The following is a 19620-nucleotide window of genomic DNA, read 5'->3' on the forward strand; positions in this document are numbered from 1 at the left end:
CTAACTCACTGAGGATATTAACAAGATTCAGGTAAACTGAAATGGACTTTCCGTGTAAACATTTTTGGATTTAAACAACGATACCGAATGAGTTGTTGCTGAAACGACTTGTCCGACCTGTATGTTTCCCAGTCACAAGTTACCGAAATGCTATTTGACCTCCGAATCACATACAGTATAATTACACTCATGGGATCTGTTGATTCACTGTGTTTCACTTTTAAGGATTTTCTCCTACATTTGTCTCCTACTCACCTACAGTAATGTTGTTGCTCCTGTCGCCCTTCACAACATCCACACACCACCACACAGATCCATTGTCTTTTTGAGCGTTAATCCTGAGCGTTACATTGTGTTGGTTAAATTCGCAACTGGTATTGATACGTCCTGACATTAACGTGTTGATTACATCTTCTGCACACTGAGTAGCAGTCACATAGCGTGTACGTACGATGAGAGCACTGTTTCTCGACCACTGTATGTACCGACTACCTGCACTGCTGCTACACATCAGGGTGTAGGCGTTCCCTTCCGTTATCCTGGTAGGAAACGTGGTCAGGTGTAGAGAACCTGTTAAGGGAAATCGGTTGTGTGTTTACAAATACAATATATATCCCCGTCAATATGGAAACCCCGCCTTCCTGGTGATCATGGGTGAGTGAGTGTGTATGGTTTTACGCCGCTTTTAGCAATATTCCAGCAATATTACGGCGGGGGACACCAGAAATGGGCTTCACACATTGTACCCATGTCGGGAATCGAACCCGGGTCTTCGGCGTGACGAGCGAACGCTTTAACCACGAGGCTACCCGACCGCCCCACCGGATGATCATGATTACTGTAGGGAACTTATGTATGGAATATATGTACATATTATTAAATCATTATCACTATGTATCCGTTTTGCACATACTGGATAGTGAATTTTACCTGGAACGTTACCGATCGACTCACGGAAAACCATTTACTCTGTTATAGGAAAATAATGGAGGAAATGCGGTTAGTTGTAGAAAGCCTATTGAAGCCGGGTTACGAGGTTATCCCCATTTACGTATTCCGTACGTATACCCCCTGGTAAACTAAAAGTGTATGAAATGAGGTCGATTCTTATCAAAAATAAGCATGAGCTAACATTAGAGGTAGGGAATTTACCTCCCTTAAATTATGGGTTCTGTATTGTTGTTTCATGTGTAAGCACCTGACAACAGTCGATTAAATTTGATAATTACGAGTGAATGTTGTATTATGACAAACATTATTTTTTAAAAACCAAGACATTTGTAAAAGACTAGAACTGCTTGTGCGTTTCTACATGTTTCTTGTATAACACAGGGATGATATAAGGTTTTGGAACATAGTATTTGTATGAACCTATTTAACATGTTAAGTGTGATTTGAGTGGCGTGTCTGTGGCCAAGACATCTACGAGTTGTCTTCCTTAGTTACATGATCACCTTGCTCATGCACTCACCATTAGTTCAAACTGTTTCCGATCTACTCACCTCTCGTTTGTCCTGTTATAACACATTTTAAGCTCTTGTATTACTAATAGAATCAAGCAATCTTTAAACAAATTAATTTATTGTAATCAATCAGGATTTATCCCTGTGAGATGTTTAAGTGAAAATACTAGATTACTTTACGTTTTTTATATTTGAAACTAAGAGACTTGACAAAAAAGGTACGTTGATACTCATTGATTTTGAGAAAGCGTTCGACACCGTGAATAAAGATTTTATTTTCCTCTTTCTGGAAAAATTTGGCTTTGGGCCAAATATGATTAAATGGATACATATACTCATATCTAATGCCTCTTCTTGTATTGTCCAAAATGGCTACCTCTCTAAATTTTTCATGAATGAAAGAGGTTGTAGACAGGGTGACCCAATTTCCCCCTATTTGTTTCTTTTCGTAGCTGAAATTCTCGGTATCATGATTCGTAATAATGAAGATATAAAAGGTATACTTCTACACGATATTGAACACACATTGGGCCAATATGCTGACGTCACCCAATTTTTTTAGATGGCTCGGAAAAATCATTAAAATCAGCCATGGATACACTTGAAACTTTTTACAAAATCTCAGGATTAAAAATGAACTTTGAAAAAACCAAAGCAATATGGATAGGCAGTATGGCTGGTAGTAAAGTCCGATTTTGTCCTAACTTAAAGCTAGATTGGCATGATGGCAACTTTGAAGTTTGGGGCATATGTTTTAATGTTGACTTAAAAGACCTTTGGGTAATCAACACTAAAAAACGCCTTGATAATATCTATGGTATTATAAGCAAATGGAAAAAATGTAATTTGACTTTGATGGGTAAAATAACAGTTGTTAAGACTTTAATTCTCTCTACCCTTGTACATATTTTTTCCACTCTCCCAAATCCATCAAAAGCTTTTATTGATCATTTGAATAGAATTCTTTTTAACTTTATTTGGAGTGGCAAAAGAGATAAGATTAAGAGTGATTATTTGAAATGGAATTACAGTCAAGGTGCATTGAAAATGACTGATATACCCAAATTTATATCATCCTTAAAAATTTCATGTTTAAAAAGATATTGCGAAAAAAACATTAATTATGACCTTGCTAGTTTTCAGCTGGCTCATATCTACACTTTAGGTGCCAGTTTGCACAAGAATTGGGAAATTGTAAATCCTTTCTGGAAAGATACCCTTATAGCCTGGAGTGACTTTATGCATTCATATGACTTTGAAGACTTAGAAAAAGCAGAAATTGCTTCCCAACCCATATGGTTAACGATCATTTTAGAGAACCAGTATTAATTTTTAATGACTGGTTTAAAAAAGGTATAGTTACGATAAAAGACTTGTATGATGAAAACGGATGGATCCCTTTCCCACGTTTACAACAACTTTATGATCTTAAAGGAACTTTTCTCGACTATAACCGTATGTTCTTTATTTTTCCAGAAGTTGGAGACAAAATATTGATAAAAATCTACATTCCTCTTCTAATCTCACAGTATCTCCTTGGATTTATGATCTTACACGTTCTATTAAAGGAACAAAAGTGTTTTATAATAAACTGATAGGGAATCCCCTCCCTCTCCCTAAATCTTGTTTGAAATGGGAAAATCAGCTGGGATGTTCTTTTCCATGGAATCAAATATTCAGTGTATATTGCCATGGGTTAAGGGACACAAAACTCAGGGATTTCTAGTTTAGATTTATTCATAAAGAAATAGTAACTAAACGTGAGTTATTAAGAATGAAACTTATTGATAACGATGAGTGTTCTATGTGTCATACTCACAAAGAAAATGTTTTTCATGTTTATATCGAATGTCATGTTGTAAAGAATTTCTGGTCAGATTTCTGTATTTACTTGACTCATATCTTGCATAGAAAAATCCTTATAACTGACAACGAGCTCCTCTATGGTACCTCTGATGTATTAATTAACCATTTGATTGTAGCTGCTAAAAGATTTATCTTTGTCCAGTGTATTAAGAATGAAAATGTTGACTTTGTTGCTTTTAAGAACACAATAAGAAGTATCTATGACGTTGAATATCATATTGCATGTAGAAATAACGACTTCTCTGCCTTTAATAGAAAATGGGCTTTGTTTACTCAAACTGCAAAATAACTTATTCACTTGATTTTTGCAACACAATTTGATGTACCATAAATACCGCATCTTCTTAACTGTATACATAAATATGCCTTCATCTGTACCATGATATGGATTATGCCTTCATCTGTACCATGATGTGGATTACGCCTTAGGCCTCCTCTGTACCATATCCTTTTGAGAAGTACCTGTACTCATAAAGCTGTATTGCTTTCCGAGCGCATATGTATCCTGTGTATATGACTGAATAAAAATTTATAAAAAAACCAAACTGTTTCCGATCTACTCACCTCTGGTTTGTCCTGTTATAACACACACCAAAACCAAGACAGGGAGTAGCTGAGAACCCATTTCAACACCAACTGATTTCAATAATATCTATGTTATAATTATAATCCTAGATTGTTGGATATTATAGAAAAATGGCGTACTCCTTGAACATCCCTTGCAATTGCAGTTGTTTCTCAATCTATAAATACTTGCTGAACAATCTCCTGGATATCCCAGTCAGTCGATGCATTGTACACTGTGTGATTGTTTATCTTTATTTTTCAGAAAATATGATCATGAAACAGCATGCACATTTAGGTCACACATTGTTCACAAGGTGCTTTGCCAGACAAGGAAGTATGTTGTATTGAAGTATTATGTAACTATGAAACACGGCCGCTTGTCAGGTAGTATGCACAAAACACTGTACAAATAGACACTTAAATATTCAGGGGACATATTCCGTGTACGCGTCTAGCAGTAATGCATGTTGTTATATATAACTGTATGAAAGAAAATACACATTCAAAGGTTACTATAGTGAGTGAGTACGTTTTTACGCCGCTTTTAGCAATATTCCAGCATTATCACGGCGGGGTACACCAGAAATCGGCTTTACACATTATACCCTTGTCGGGAATCGAGCCCGGGTCTTCGGCGTGACGAGCGAACGCTTTAACCACTAGGCTACCCGCCCGCCTAGGTTACAATATATCGATAGAGATAGATAGATAGACCGCGCCTTGTTCATCAACATGATAATATTGATTGTCATATGATGCTACTATTGCATTTGTAAAACCAACTCCTGATTGTATCTGAAAACTACCAACAAAAATTTGACACGCCAATTCAATCATGTATTGTTTCCCGGGCTACTGTAAAGGAGATATTAACCACTTCCGACAAATATTCACTCCCGTTTTATTACCAATGGTAAATAGCTGATCCACGTTCTTCGGTGAAAGATTTAATGATGATCTGGTTATGTTGAGTTAAATAATTGCCATGATCACAAGTGCAGTTATTATTTGTAACTTGGTCCACCTATCGGTCAATATGCAGTGTACGCCTGGCAATCATGAGCACGTAATGCATGTTATGTATCGATTCCTAGGACAATCAACAGGACGTCATATGTTGTAGTAATATTCACCCACCCAACAAGTGCTTGTAATGTTAAGGTGACTTGGGTATTAAAGCAGAGACTATATTTAGATCGTTTGTCGAAGGTGCGGTGGACTGTGGATACTACTTCCTGGTCTAACAAACACAGGTTCGCATTTCAGGTGTAGCTACATTGTCGACACGGACTTGTGTGTGAGTTTGTAAGAGTCATGTATTGAGACCTCGCTAAAGCCTAACAGTGCCCAGTGTTACATCATAATTACGACACATGCAGGAGTCAACCTACACGGACCAGAGCGTCCTGTGGAACATGTGCCTGGGGTAGATGCATTAGTTGTACATCGTTTTCAATATTAATGAAGAGTTTCGTCATATGAGGAGGTATCAACAGCATTGAGGAGGAAAAACTAAGTAATTTAGCCGGTAACCCGCCACTGTGTTCGTTGAAATGGATGTTTGGCGTACAGTTGTGTTGTTTGCCTGTGGGTTCACTACATATGCAGGGGGTGAGTTCATGCTTGACTATTTTTAATATATTCTACATATACAGTCATATGAGTATAATCTTAGTAGTTTTAATAGGACATGTCATTTTCCTATGACTTTTAGAAATGCTCGAATAATTTCTCAATTAGATTCAAGAAACCACGTCATTCAAGAAAGAACCGACATTTTTTTTTTATAATAACGAATGTAATTTGTAGTTCCTAAAATATGTAACACATACCTTACAATGAAGGTATAAGGACCTCACGTAGGATTGAAGATTCCATCTTATTTATCAAGGACGTTGACATCACAATATGTGTGTATGATATACAAGTAAACTTTAGTTAGTTTAACTCAGTTCGATTCATTGTCTGGCCCCTTACTCACCAATCGTTAAAAGTTCTGATTAAGTCGTGTTTTTATGCAGATACATAAAACGAGAATAGCAGCCAGTTTTCACCTTTAGTTGTAAACACATGATTGAAACAGCTTTAAACAATGTACTGACTGTAATTTGAAATTTATTAACACAATTAGATTGTATGTGCCCAAGCAAGTCTATTCCAAGAACTGTTCTAAAGATCAAAATTCCTCATATCTTTCGAAATTTCGATTCGGTTGATATTTCTATATTTGATTCATTAAGTAAAATATTTTAGTACATCAAGTAAAAGTTATTCCAAACTGAAATGACTGTCACTGATATAATTCTATTAATGTTGAGCCACTTTCTGTGAGGAGCTGTATATATGTATGCATAATTACCCCCACAGCTAAGAGTCTCCTTCAGCTATTGTTTCAACTGATATTGGCTTCCAAGGAGACATATAAACCAGGAAGAGAATTTGTTTAAAATTATAAGAGCACCCTCAATCATATATATATATATATATATATATATATATATATATATATATATATATACACAATATATATAACAAAATGTCTTTATCTTGTACGAATGTAGATATTGACCCTCACCGTTGGAAGGTTATGTCACATTGCACTGTGTTACTGTGCTGTGACGTGATTTGTTCCTTGAACTCGATCACATCCACTCTTGCTGGATGTTAGGTGTCGTGACGGCCATGTCATGAAATTGTTTAAACAAATCAAAATATGATTTATTTAGTAGAAGTAGAAGAAGACGGCCATAGCTGAATCACTTAAAGTTTGAAAAATTCAACCTCGAGCTAATGCTTATGTCAGTCGACCAATTAGTGATCATGAAACGAAGCCATATCTCCTCCTCTCCTCGTATATGTTATCTCATGTGGAACCCTCGGGGTTCTGGATGACAGACCTCGATTGCGTTGTCATTGTCGCATCATATTTCGCATCATATTTCGTGGCATCGTTGTCCTAATCGGAGCAGTGACCCGATTTCACGCTGTGACGTCATAGTAGGTCGTCCTAACCGTAAATGCTCCTCCACAGCTGCGTTAAATAGTTCATGATTGTCTCGCTACTGGAGTGGTAACGGTCGACAGTTAGGTTTCGACAGTAAGTAGGTCTAATGCTATGTCGTTCTATATTCTGACTTAGTCTGGTTGTATTGAACTAAACTTAGTTACTAGGCTTTGTAATACTGAGTTTATCTAGCAATATGTGGATAACCAACCTTCCGGTGTTTGACTAGGTGCTTAGTGACCAGTGTTTCCAATACTCTGTTTCTCTAATTATCCGTAGTTAACCAACCTTCCCATTATTAACTAACTACTTGGGAACTTTAGTGTTTCCTCGTGCGGTCAAAGTGACAAGAACTTTAGTCGATTAAGACTAGTTGATTTTCAGAGTAATCCATTCTTTGTAGTATAAATGGCTCATTTCAGCGAGAAGCCCTCGGTGTTCATTTCTTTGTTTACTGTTTGCTAAAACATGGCTGTACATTTGCGCTGATAGAATTAATTTGTGATCTGTGTGATCGCAGTTTCGATGTATTTGTAATTGTCAACTATAGTTATTTAATAAACCTGTGAACCTATTGTCACGTTTTATTTATCATTTTATTCTTATTTGATGACACCCCTGATCATTGGAGGAAGTATCATCTGTTTATTCGTTGCAGTGACACTGACATGTCTGGAGAAGCCTGTATTTTGTCAGATTCGGTTTCAATACGTGTCATATTCTGTGAACTAACTATAATTCAAGTGCATCCATTCACATACAACGTGTTGTGTGATATACGACATTACACCTGTGTCTGTAAAAGCAAACAGAAGCCTTTCATTCAAACTGTCAATCCTAAAACGGCTATATTGTCTTTGAGTTCACATCGAAGACGTTTGATATGTCCATGATTAATTTTTCTTAGGAGACAAATAAGTAGTTTTCACATGGAAGCCATTAAGTTTATAACTGATTTTTTAGGACAAGTTCATGGCAGAAGTGGAATATGCCAGTCAGGCAAAGAAAATTGGGAAAATGTTTTATTTTTCTAACATTGACAATGTAAAAACATATATATCTGACACCAATTGCTATCATAGTTTAGTTTAGTTTACTATGGACTGCACAAAATGGTTAACTTTATCTTTTTTCCGAACATGTGAAGTTACAGGGTAGAATAGGTCTTCAGCAACCCATGCTTGCCGTAAAATGCGACTATGCTTGTCATAAGAGGCGACTAACAGGATTGGGTGGTCAGGCTCGCTGACTTGGTTGATGCATGTCATCGTATCCCTTGGATAATTGATGGATCGTGCTCATGATGTCAATCACTGGATTGTCTGGTGAAGACTCGATCATTTACAGACCGCCGTCATATAGCTGGAATACTGCTGAGTGCGGCGTTAAACTACAAACAAACAAACAAAACTATGTAGGATCAAACATTCCCGTTGATGATATTATGAACAACGCCAAACACCGTCAAGATACAATGACACCAATCAACCAAGTTGCCCAGCCTGACTACCCGATCGATTACTTTCAAACTTTTATGTCTCCTTAAAACCACTACTAAGATTATATTATTTTCATCTATTGTTCCGGTTTTACCCAACGAAACATTACGTTATTGACTTTTAGTCAACTTCCTGGTGAATTTCGAGAATGTTACAATTCAAACAGCAACAATTCAGTTATATTACGGAGTCCTGTCAGTAAGTTATGTTGGACCAAACAATCCAGTTTATGATATTATGAGCAACGTCCCACACTGTCAGGATACAGTGACACGCAATTCACCAAGTTGTCCAGCCTGACAACCTGATCGATTATGTCACGTTTAGCGATAAGTTTCCTTTGACCAACGTTATAACAGCTCCTGTATCGGAACAGGTTGAGTAGAGAAGCAAGACTTATGTCGGAGTATATTTCAGATATGGATAATCATTCCAATTGACTTTGTTCGTTTGTGTATACATAAACATAACACACCGTGATTTATTTAGTATATGTGTGTATATGTTATATCTATTGCAATGCCGATAGAGTTCAGATATACATGAATCGCCTCTCACTCGCACCCTCTTCAACTTGAGACTCGTTAGGAATGCCGGCATTTTAGATCCACACATAACACTAGGTTTTCTGACGGGTTCCTCCCAAATCACCAACACGCCAATTCACCTATGCTTCAATACGTCTACAGGTTTTATGTAGGCGATTGGGCACACTCCTATGTCAAACATGGACTGTCCAGAGATGTCATTAAAACATTTCACAGCAGAAAAGACTACAGAAACGTGACATGTTGTTGTACCAATATTCACCCACTCAACACTTACATGTAATGCGAAGGTAACGTGGTCATTAACGAGATTGAGGTAATGTAATCGTGTGATTAATCCTGTTTTGTTCAAATGAAATTATCTTTATTTATCTATAATTACATTTATGGCATTTCAAAATACGGGGCAGTGTACTCGCGGGCAGATGACCACTGAGTACGCTGATCACTGTGTTGGATAAACGAGACTGATTAATGAGTGATTTCGGTACTTTGTTGCAAAGTAGTTAGTAGTTTGTCGAGGGTTGAGTGGACTGTAGATACTACTTTCTGGTAACACAATAAACCCAGGTTCGTGTTTTAGCTACATTGTGAGTCATGTATTGAGACGTCGTGCCCAGTGTACAGCATGAATATAATGTGTGCAGTTAGTGGAAAACACCACCTGTACGAGCCAGAGAGCCCAGGACCTGTGGGATGGGTTACAGATACATTAGCTGAATGTGGTACAGCAAATGAAGTTCAAGTTTGGAAGGGTTTAGTCATTAGAAGATGTGCCAACAACATTGAGTGAATGAGTGAGTATGGTTTAACACTACTTTTAGCAATATTCATAAGGTGTATCTCCTCCTTCTCCCCCTCAACATAACAAAATACACAACTACCACATATTGGGATACTGTACGGTGCACTGACTGACCGCAGTTTGTTCTTCAACAAGTATTCACATTATCATGAACATCGTCCGCATCAAAAACATCACCAGCATCATGACCATCAACCAACCGTAATTTACATGAATAAAGATTCGATGCTTCATATTTCCAACGTGTACATATACACAGGCATCGACGCCTTATTACGTATTCTAATGGCTCGTCAGCGCATACTCATCAGAGTATATCCCAAATCCATACTCTCACAACTGGAGTGTTCGAGATTTCAACTATGGATACTGTTCCATCTCACGACGTATTATCATGGCTCGCCAGCACAATTTGCAAGCAACGCATAACATCCTGATCATCTTGTGGACAGCCGCAGGTACTACACACATAATTAATAAAAAATATAGATTCAACCAACGTGCACTCCAATCGGCATCATAGATAACCGAACATGTTTAATATAGCCAGTCCGACTGCACCGCACCTGAGAATGAAGTTTCAACTTCCCGCCTTTTCTTATATACCCATTACGAAACCAGGTTACCTCCCTTTGTTGTGCTTTCCGACGTTAAGAGAAAATAATTTCGTTCTAATTCGTCCCTCAAACGAAAAAAATTATATTTCTCCTCCTTCTCCCCCTCAACACAACAAAATACACAACTACCACATATTGGGATACTATACGGTGCACTGACTGAGGAAACAAAGAACGGGGAATTCAAAGCCCCAAAGAGAGAGACACAAACTCATTCCATGATGTTATACTCACCGTCTGCATAGACAAAGCCCTAGTAATGAGCTGAGCGACAGATCCTACAACCAAACTCATGCTTATCACCTGCCCCACGACTGAAGCCACTTTTCTTACTTTCAATAACGGAATGATACTCTGGTGTAACTTATCAACCTTCCGACGAGGGATTGATAGTTTCATACACTTCGTGTCAATTATTAAGCCTAGCCATTCCATAACCTGACATGGAGCCCACAAGGATTTTTCACTTTTTGGTACAAAACCGGACTTTATGAGATCTTGTTTGACAGCATTTCCAATAATCGTAGTATGAGCCATAGAGTCACTGGACAAAATACCATCATCAAGAAAAGTAACAATTCTATATTCTATAGCCTTTGTAACGCCAATACTTTACCAACTGACGGGTCACCTTGGTGAAAACATAAATCGCCGATGTAAGCCCGAATGGCAAAACAAGAAACTTGTAATATGTCATTTTTTGACCAGCCCCCCATGAGAAACCCAAATATTGGGTATGAAGAGGAAATATGTCAATATGGTGATAAGCCGAGTGAATATCAAACTTTACAAGCCAGTCATTTTTGTTTATGTACATCATGGCTGTCCTCCAATCTTCATATTTCACCGATTGTTTCCATACATCCTTGTTGACCCAAGACAAGTCTAAGATCAGTCTCTTCTTACCTGAAGATTGGATTGACACTGACAAAGGATTAACAAATGTAGGCTTTATATCACACTGCACCACTAAACCTTTTTTGAGTAATTGAGACATAGCCTCTGATACAAACTCTTCGTACAATCTAGCAGACTTGTTGTTGCCTAAAACCGTATTGGGTGGTGTTGAATAAAACGGAATTTTGTATCCATTTTCTATGATATGAGTGACGAAGTCTGAACTTCCGATTCGACGCCAAAAAGCAATGTTTTGTTTTAGCCTATTCTTCACAATGATTTCTGCATGGCCCTGTTCATATTCAAAAAAATCATCAGTCAGTAACACATGATTATCACTATGACCTACGTCATACTTAACTTGTGAGTCAGTTTCTTTAATAATGGGCAGATCCTCCTCCTCGTCCTGTAGTCTGAGCGGGTTGTTGTTCTCCGGACATCGGACACTGACGTCTGAAATGGCCAAATCCCCCACATGAGAAGCACGCTCCACTTGATGAGTTCCTCCGAAAGGGCTGATTGAACATGGAGAAGCTGTTGACTGCCGCTGGCTCTGCAGAAGAGACAGTAGCACTAGGAGCACGACCACCACATGGTCTATAGTATGGCCTGCGTGCAGAACGCCCCATCTTGGACTTGATTTTCTTGACAGCTTTATTTTCTGCTCTTGTAATTTTCTTGTCGTCTTCGGAGTCGGACGCCACATCTCGTGCAACATAATTTTTTAAAAGTCTCCCATCCACCCTCCGACGTATCGGCAATCTTGATAAGTTTGTTTCTCTGCTCGATCCGAGTTTTTTCCGTCTCAACAAGCTCCGCCGCATAGTCGTATTTCTTAAATTCTAAGGCAAACTTTAATTAATCTAAATTTTCCAAAGTTTCAGTATTGAATAAGGGTTGTATTCTACAACCTTCTCGTTTCCACACAAATTCGTTATCAGCTTTCAACTTGGATATCTCTTTGGTCTTTTTCTCAAATTCTTCACGAAAACCAAGTAAACGATCTTCAACTGATTGCGCTATTTCGGCTTTTGATCTTTCAAATGGCGAAGAATCTCTTTTCCGATATGGGCTTGTCAGCGTCCATGTTTAATATAGCCAGCCCGACTGCACCGCACCTGAGAATGAAGTTTCAACTTCCCGCCTTTTCTTATATACCCATTACGAAACCAGGTTACCTCCCTTTGTGGTGCTTTCCGACGTTAGGAGAAAATAATTTCGTTATAATTCGTCCCTCAAACGAAAGAAATTATATGGGACTGCCGTTGTTTTGAGTTATGGAATTGTGGTCTTCAACTCATTTCGCTAGGTTTTTGCCATATTTACACGAATGATCATTAGGCGACACTTTTTTTAGGCGACACTTCTTGGTTTACGGATTTCAAACTCATTTCAAAAGTGAGGCAGGCCAATTTTTAAAAAAAAAAAAAAAGCCTCTCACATTTTTTTTTACTTGAATTTTGTCCTAAAAAGTTAGGTAGGTATGAAAAAAAATATCCTGGCGTAACAAAAGTCAAATAACTCAAAAGTCAAAAGTCAATTTTTCAAGAACATTTTATTATATCCCTGGCACTCAGCTTGTGCACAAATGGCAACATAACAATATTCATGTCATTGGTGGAAATGCATGAAAGACGCTGCTATTTTGGCAGCATGGGCAACGTTTAACTCTTTCAACACAAGCCAACCAGAAGATTACTGCTGTGACACCAAGTTCCCAGAGACTCTTGTGTGATAGATGAAACCAACATTTATCAAGGAAATTATCTGCTGAAATTAACATCTTTGCTACTACATGTTTGGCCATACACTATTTGAAAGGTCTAATTAATCCTATTGTTTATAAATATGAAAGTTATGTGTATTACATTTTTTAAATAATTCATTAACAACTAAATAAAGTTCGTTTTAAATAAAAATAATGTAAGCTAAAACATTCATGACGTTCAGATTAAGGACAAATGAAGCGCAAATTTAAAGATGTTTTCGCCAAATATAAGAATTCATAAAATCCACATACCCATTTCTTTTTTATTTTCATTTGTTTACGCTGTTGGAACATTATTTTAAAAAGAATTACAAATAATATCTGTCATCACCCATTTCCCGATGATAGTGGCTGTCCGCTCACTAACATGATGAAATACCTCCGTTTTCAAAGCTTCGTATGAATAACACAAACGTCTAAGGCTGCCATGTCAGTATACATTAAAAAAACTTATATTGTTTCACCGACAAAATCTGCTACAAGGTTCGTGATTGGTCAAATTTAAGCACGTGACCTAACGCAGCCAATCAAATTACAGCAACGGTAATTTTCAGACTTTGGCGAAAGGTTTGGGTTAAATCATGTTATTCTGAACGGGAATCGCGATCTATATTAAAAATATGGAACTTTATGGATGTATAGAGCTAGGTTACGAGCTTTGACAAAGATTTCTTATGCATATATTTTGGCATTAAGACATCGTGTCCGAGCCGAGAAATCGAGGCGACGAAAGGCGAGATGTCATTTGACTGATGATTACATGCGATCGCACGAAAAGTTGGAAATAATAACTAAGATGTCAGTTTGGCAACTTTTATAGATATATTTCTTTGTAAATAAAGACGTTTCAGCACTTGAAACGTCTTTATTTTGCTGTTTGACATGTTCGATGAGGACCCGTTCTCGAAGTGTGTCCGAGAATATTTTCAATAACATTGCGGGAAATCGTGTCTAGTGAATACATTTTTAATCTATAGATAAAAAAAATGATAAAATCAAATGGAATACGTATTTCAGACATTGTGAAATGTGAGTGATTTAATAAATGAATGATGTGACAAGTAGGTTAATATAATCATGGACACTTAATACGATATATTTAGGGTCCATGATATAATTATAAACTATTTTGACGTGACTTGGACGGTCTACCGTGCGGTGTGACTTGTGGCTTTGAACGGCCAACAGTGTTGAAATAGTTAAACTGGTCACCACTGCGCTTTGCGTTGACAAGCTATGATGGTATTAGAGAAGGATCCCAGCAAGAAATATCAGAGTGACTTCCCTTTCCTTTACGCTCGACGAGAAAATGTAATTTTTGTTTGTTTGAACTTTTTGTCGAAAATATCGACGGTAATAACAAAAAGGGTAATTTTCATTTTTATTTTTTTTTAACATTTGGACTTTGAAAGAGCGGCGCATCCGTAAACCAAGAAATAAAAAAATTGTCGCCTTACTGTCCCATACAGGACAGTGAGCAATAAAGTCAACAAAGATTATCCCATTATTTCTTTTTATTTGAGCTTGTCTCGTTAGCTCTACCGTGTTTGTTTCATGGGTAATCCTGTGGTATGCGTAATTCATTGTTATTTGCTAGCTTTAAGAAGATTACTTGGGTTTCAAGGTTTCCTACATTTATTTCGTTATTTTTGGAGGTACAGCTGTCACGGACCAGGGTGATTAGTCCTCCTCCCTTGTTGCCAGGCTTTTCAATATTGGGTATACCCAGGCAGTGTGCATTTGGGTTTTTCGTTGAGTTTAGTCTCCTGAATGACATGCGACTTTATCACCTGTTTTTCGACGATTGCATTGAGTTCATTGCCGTGGCTCTTAAGGAGATTTGCGTTCCACTGTAATAATAGCAAGTCTATGATTGTTTAGATGAGCGCTTATTGAGTTTTAGGGCATACCCTATTTTGTAACTGTTTCTTTGTTCCTTTGTATTTCGGTCTTTAGGAAGCCAGTTTGATGAAGCTGGTTGCTATGGCATTTTCCTGCTTGTAATTTAGATCATTGCCGTCACAATGAATTCTTCAACTTTTTTTGTGTTCTGAGCCTTTTGTTTTCTATGAGCTGGTGTTTCCTTTATCTGCTTGATTTGTTGGTAGTGTGCCTCAGTTTGAGTAGTAGAAGGCATGGGTTTTGATTTGGGGGTTTGGGTCTTCTTCCCCATTAGTAGTTGCTTTGGGTTTTTTCAACTTCAGTGAGTTGAAAAGATTTGAATTCACATTGCTGAGTTTTTGTTTATGCTGATGAGAAAGCGTTTTGGACATTACGACGCCAAGGATGAATGACCCTGTTTTTTGCAGTTTGTATATTAAGTGCTGCATTTTGCTTGCAAGAAACTCGGGAGTAGTGTTTGCACTTGGATGGCTGGTTACATGATGTTTTTGTATGTCCACAGAGATTACAGTTTGTGCATTGTATTGGCATAGTTTCTATATCCTTACTACCTAGATAAAGGCTGCCGTGGACTGACTGGACTGGTAATTTGAGTATTACTACTCGTGTGTTGGTTGGGCCAATTGATGCTCAACGCCGAATGGATTGTTGTTCAGTGATTTTCTTTTACGCTTGACGGACAAGTTGATCTTTGGCAATATATTGAGCTGTTAGAAACTTGATAAAATCTTCGAAGAAGTCTTCGCTGAAGACTACTTTTTCCAATTAATTTTGCGATGTTATTGTCTGTTGTGTCTTTCACTTTTCTGTTCAATTTTAGCTGTTAATAGGCAGGATTGTTTTCGTTTAAGCCTACCTTGAGCCCAGGGGGGCACAATTGTCGATTTTATCTTTACTTGACCACAAGTCATGTTGGCTGTTTTTTTAACAGTTTGTCTGCTAACCAGAATATGGAGATTCCTTTCATTTAGGTTGGGCTGAACATTTCATGAGGCCATAACAGTTGTTAACTGTGATGTGAAATGACCAATAAGCATAATTTTCCCTTACTTGGTAAAATATACAATCTAAACATATGCATAACGAAAAATAGTTTATTGCAGTAACCTAAACTGGCAAAAAAAGAAACAGGACCAATGTCAAGGAAGATTGTATTTATTTATGTCAAAAGACATGAATCAACATAATCATTAATGAGTAATGCCATGAGAAACTAAAATATACCCTATTGCGTCAGTTGTGAGGATGAAGAATTGTTTTGGTCGGGATATGCAAGGACGGGGGCTTATGTACAGGCTTGCTTTAGTTTTTCAAATGCCTGTTTGGACAAGAAGGTTGTATGGAATGAAGGTGATGCCAGAAAAGATTGCTTCAAATGTGTGACAACACCAGGCCAAACATAAGAGTGAGCGAGTGAGTTGATATGTAACGTCACATCGGCAATAACTTAGCCATATCGTGACCAGCCAAACCTAAGAAATGACGTACATGATGAAAATGTTTACGGGTGGGGGCTGTGTGACTGAATCTATTTTTTTAAGTATTGACATAGATGCCATCTTGGCTTCCCTCAGCAGGTGACTTGGTTTGTCACGAATTTAAATTTGATTGGTGGATAGAGTGTGTCCTCCTTCTTTGATCATTTGGAATACTGCCTTGAGGTGATTCATTTCTTTTGATTCCTTTGAAATGTTTGCTGAAATGAGCATCTTTGAGGCCAAGAGGGATGAAAATCATTTTAAAAACCCTTGTGTTTTGCGTCTGGATGGAGTGGTATTTGCCAAAAACCACTAGCACAATCAAGGACAATTTGGCCTGGCTGTCGCCTACAGCATCAATGACATCTTCAAAACGTGGTAGAGGGAAATATATATGCTCGGTCACTGCATTGAGGTGTTAATAATCTACATGAAAGCTGTAAGAGCTATCACGTTTTTAAACCATTACAGCAGGATAGTCCCATTCAGAAGAACTGGGCTGAATGATATTGGCGTCTTGCATCTGTCTAGAACATTCTTTCCTAATGGTTGCCTTTTGACTTTGAAAAAAGGAGTCTTATGGGTCTGTCGTCACCTGTTTCTATTATGTGAAGATGTAAGTGAGTGAGTCCTAATTCTGACCAATCTGAGGCAAAAACTGATCTTTGTGATTGGAGAAATGCATTTTACTGTACTCTTGTACTTTCAATATTTTTCAAATGCTTTGGACGACAAAAGCTCCGCGACGTTCAGGGGTACTGTCATGATGCAAACCACTTCAATAGGTCTCTTCATGACTGCATTTATCCAAGATACCTAAATGTTTCAATATGGTTCCAAACAGCACCAAATTTCCATCTCATTACAAAACCTGACTGACATGGATATCGACAGAAGTGGACTGATTGTAGCCAATGACCAGTCACCAATGACTATGTCAAGGATGAATATTTGCCGTCTGACTTCCTGCCTGTGTGTTACTGGCAGAGCAGGTGTGCGTACTGGGAACACTCAGTCCCACTGATCAGGTTTCTGTAGCACGGACGATTGATTCTCAAAAATGTTGAAACAGTATTCGGTTTGAGGACCCAACGTGTCCAAATTTCAGTTTGATAAGTTTCTTTTGTTCGTCACTTTGCATCAATTTTGCATCAAACGTGCATCAAATGTTCATTATCCACAATCTTAGTAACTGAAAAGTATAGTAGTTGTGATTTCAAACATGTCAAATTTACCAGTTTTCTGTCAATTTGAAGAAAACTTCACTCTGGGTTTTGCTACACACGGTGTCTCTTCGTAAAGAAAGATCGTTCATTGCATAAAAATGCTTTATTATACAGCTATTTCCATTGTTCTGTTTTAAGATCATCTACATCTGTACAGTTATTATGTTTTAGTGAACAGTGAGAAAAGTCTGACAGTCTTTCCATAGGTTGAATTTGAAATGGGTCATAAAAGATTTAACTATCTTTTAAGAAGAAAAAGAAATCTCAGCCCCTAAAAATGAAGAGAAAAAAGACTCTACCCCAAAAACCTGCCCTTTCACCCTTGCCATTTGTGATCGGCAATGTCTGGGCACGACAAAAAACCTATGATAGTGGGGTCGATTCTCGTTTCAATCCGATTAAGTTTTAAGGTTTGTCAGCAAAATATCCGTGCTCGTTGGTTTGACCAAAGTGGTAAACGTCTGGGACCTTAATTACTTTCCTCCCACTGGAATATTGTTCACAGTGGCGTTAAACCAAAGTCACGGACAGTCCTACATCACCTCTCCATATGAACAAGCTGTTTGCAGCTCACTCGCAATCACACATGAAATATACTTTTCTTCAGTAAAACTTGCAAAACGAATACTGAACGGGTTTGAAAATATTAACACATAAACATGCTTATTACAATTTAAATAGAGGTATTACGATTAAATAGTAGCTCTGTAATATAATCTCCAAAGTCTATTGTCTCTATTCTCTTTAAGTCTGTGATGTGAGGTTGGCCTCGAAAATTATCTACATTTTAGGTTTGTCAGCACCAAAGATTATTTGGCTTTAAAATGCTGCTCACCTTGACATTGAGTGTCGGGGGTACGGGGTTAAGGTTGGTTAATATTGTATTTTCAAATTCTACGAATTCCAAACAGGCTGTGACACGGGAATGGTACTTACAGGCAAGGGTAACTGGAGATTCGTTCCCACGATCGACAATACATTTCAGTGGTTAGGACGTATTTGGACTGTGAATTGCGGCTTCCCAAACTACCTTGCCGTCAGTGTAAATTGTTTAAAAAAAATTTACAATGTGTTCATATCTTACGTTCATTCCACTTTTGTTGTTGTTGTTGTTTTGAGGCCATTAGAAATGTATGAAAGTCAATTTTGTACTGTAGTGTCATTTGTAATACTAGTTATGATCTTTAATGTTCTTATACAAGTTTATATATAACGCTGTGATATTATGTTCATTATACTGTCCTTCGTCAACAGGCATTTTAGATATTATTGATGCAGTCACAATATGGCTGAACTATTGTGACTTAATTGTTTGCATTAATATATGACACGATAAACGTTTCTCAGATGGAATCTCATTCTTGGTGTATTTATGTATAGAGAGGTGTGTTTAATAGTTCAATTTAATAGTTCTTTCAATCAGAGCTTCATATTCCCGTGTATTAACTAAGAGACCACTGAGTATCCAACGTCATACAATGATGTTGAACAAAAAGAATTAATTCGTAACAGAAACTTAAATATCACTGCAGGTTCGACCCCCCTAATGCTGACCAGTTTCCCAGCTACTGCATCGCCTGGCCAACCATACATCTTGATGTGCAGCAGCAGCAGTGGCAGCCGTACCAGACAATGGTACTGGAGGAATGATGTAATCTTCTCCACAAATTATGTATCAGACAAATTGTGTCGAGTAGATGCTGCCAACAATGACCTGTATCAACAGCTGTCAAGGCATGTCAATATGACCTGTAGTCAGAACCAGCACAATGTGACTCTCAGGATCCTCACTTCCATAGATAATGGATCTGTGTGGTGGTGTCTAGATTATCAGGCCATGGGCGGTCCAGTGAGAAGCAATAATCTGACGATAAGTGAGTATGTGGTGTGTTTCATTGACAGCCTGGACCAGTATTGAGACTCTTCTATAAATGTAACATCACATCAAACATGAAGCTAGTAAAAGTATCTTCAATACCT

The 19620-nt window shown here is 37.7% G+C and overlaps 2 protein-coding genes across 5 annotated transcripts in view; one reads left to right on the forward strand and one right to left on the reverse strand.

Moving 5' to 3' along the window:
- LOC124121871 overlaps positions 1-19620 on the reverse strand; it is a 247368-nt gene that overhangs the window by 7880 nt on the left and 219868 nt on the right. The window lies entirely within an intron of this gene.
- Positions 4916-19620, forward strand: part of LOC124125581 — a 48749-nt gene continuing 34044 nt past the window's right edge. For all 3 annotated transcript variants that reach the window (XM_048398234.1, XM_048398232.1, XM_048398233.1), the window contains exons 1-2: positions 4916-5507; positions 19173-19514. In XM_048398234.1, coding sequence (XP_048254191.1) covers positions 5450-5507; positions 19173-19514 — 400 coding nt within the window. In that variant the 5' untranslated portion in view covers positions 4916-5449. The remainder of the gene's footprint in view (positions 5508-19172; positions 19515-19620) is intronic.

This window comes from Haliotis rufescens, unplaced genomic scaffold, assembly GCF_023055435.1.
Source record: "Haliotis rufescens isolate VD_foot unplaced genomic scaffold, xgHalRufe1.0.p SCAF_18, whole genome shotgun sequence".
NCBI lineage: Eukaryota > Metazoa > Mollusca > Gastropoda > Lepetellida > Haliotidae > Haliotis > Haliotis rufescens.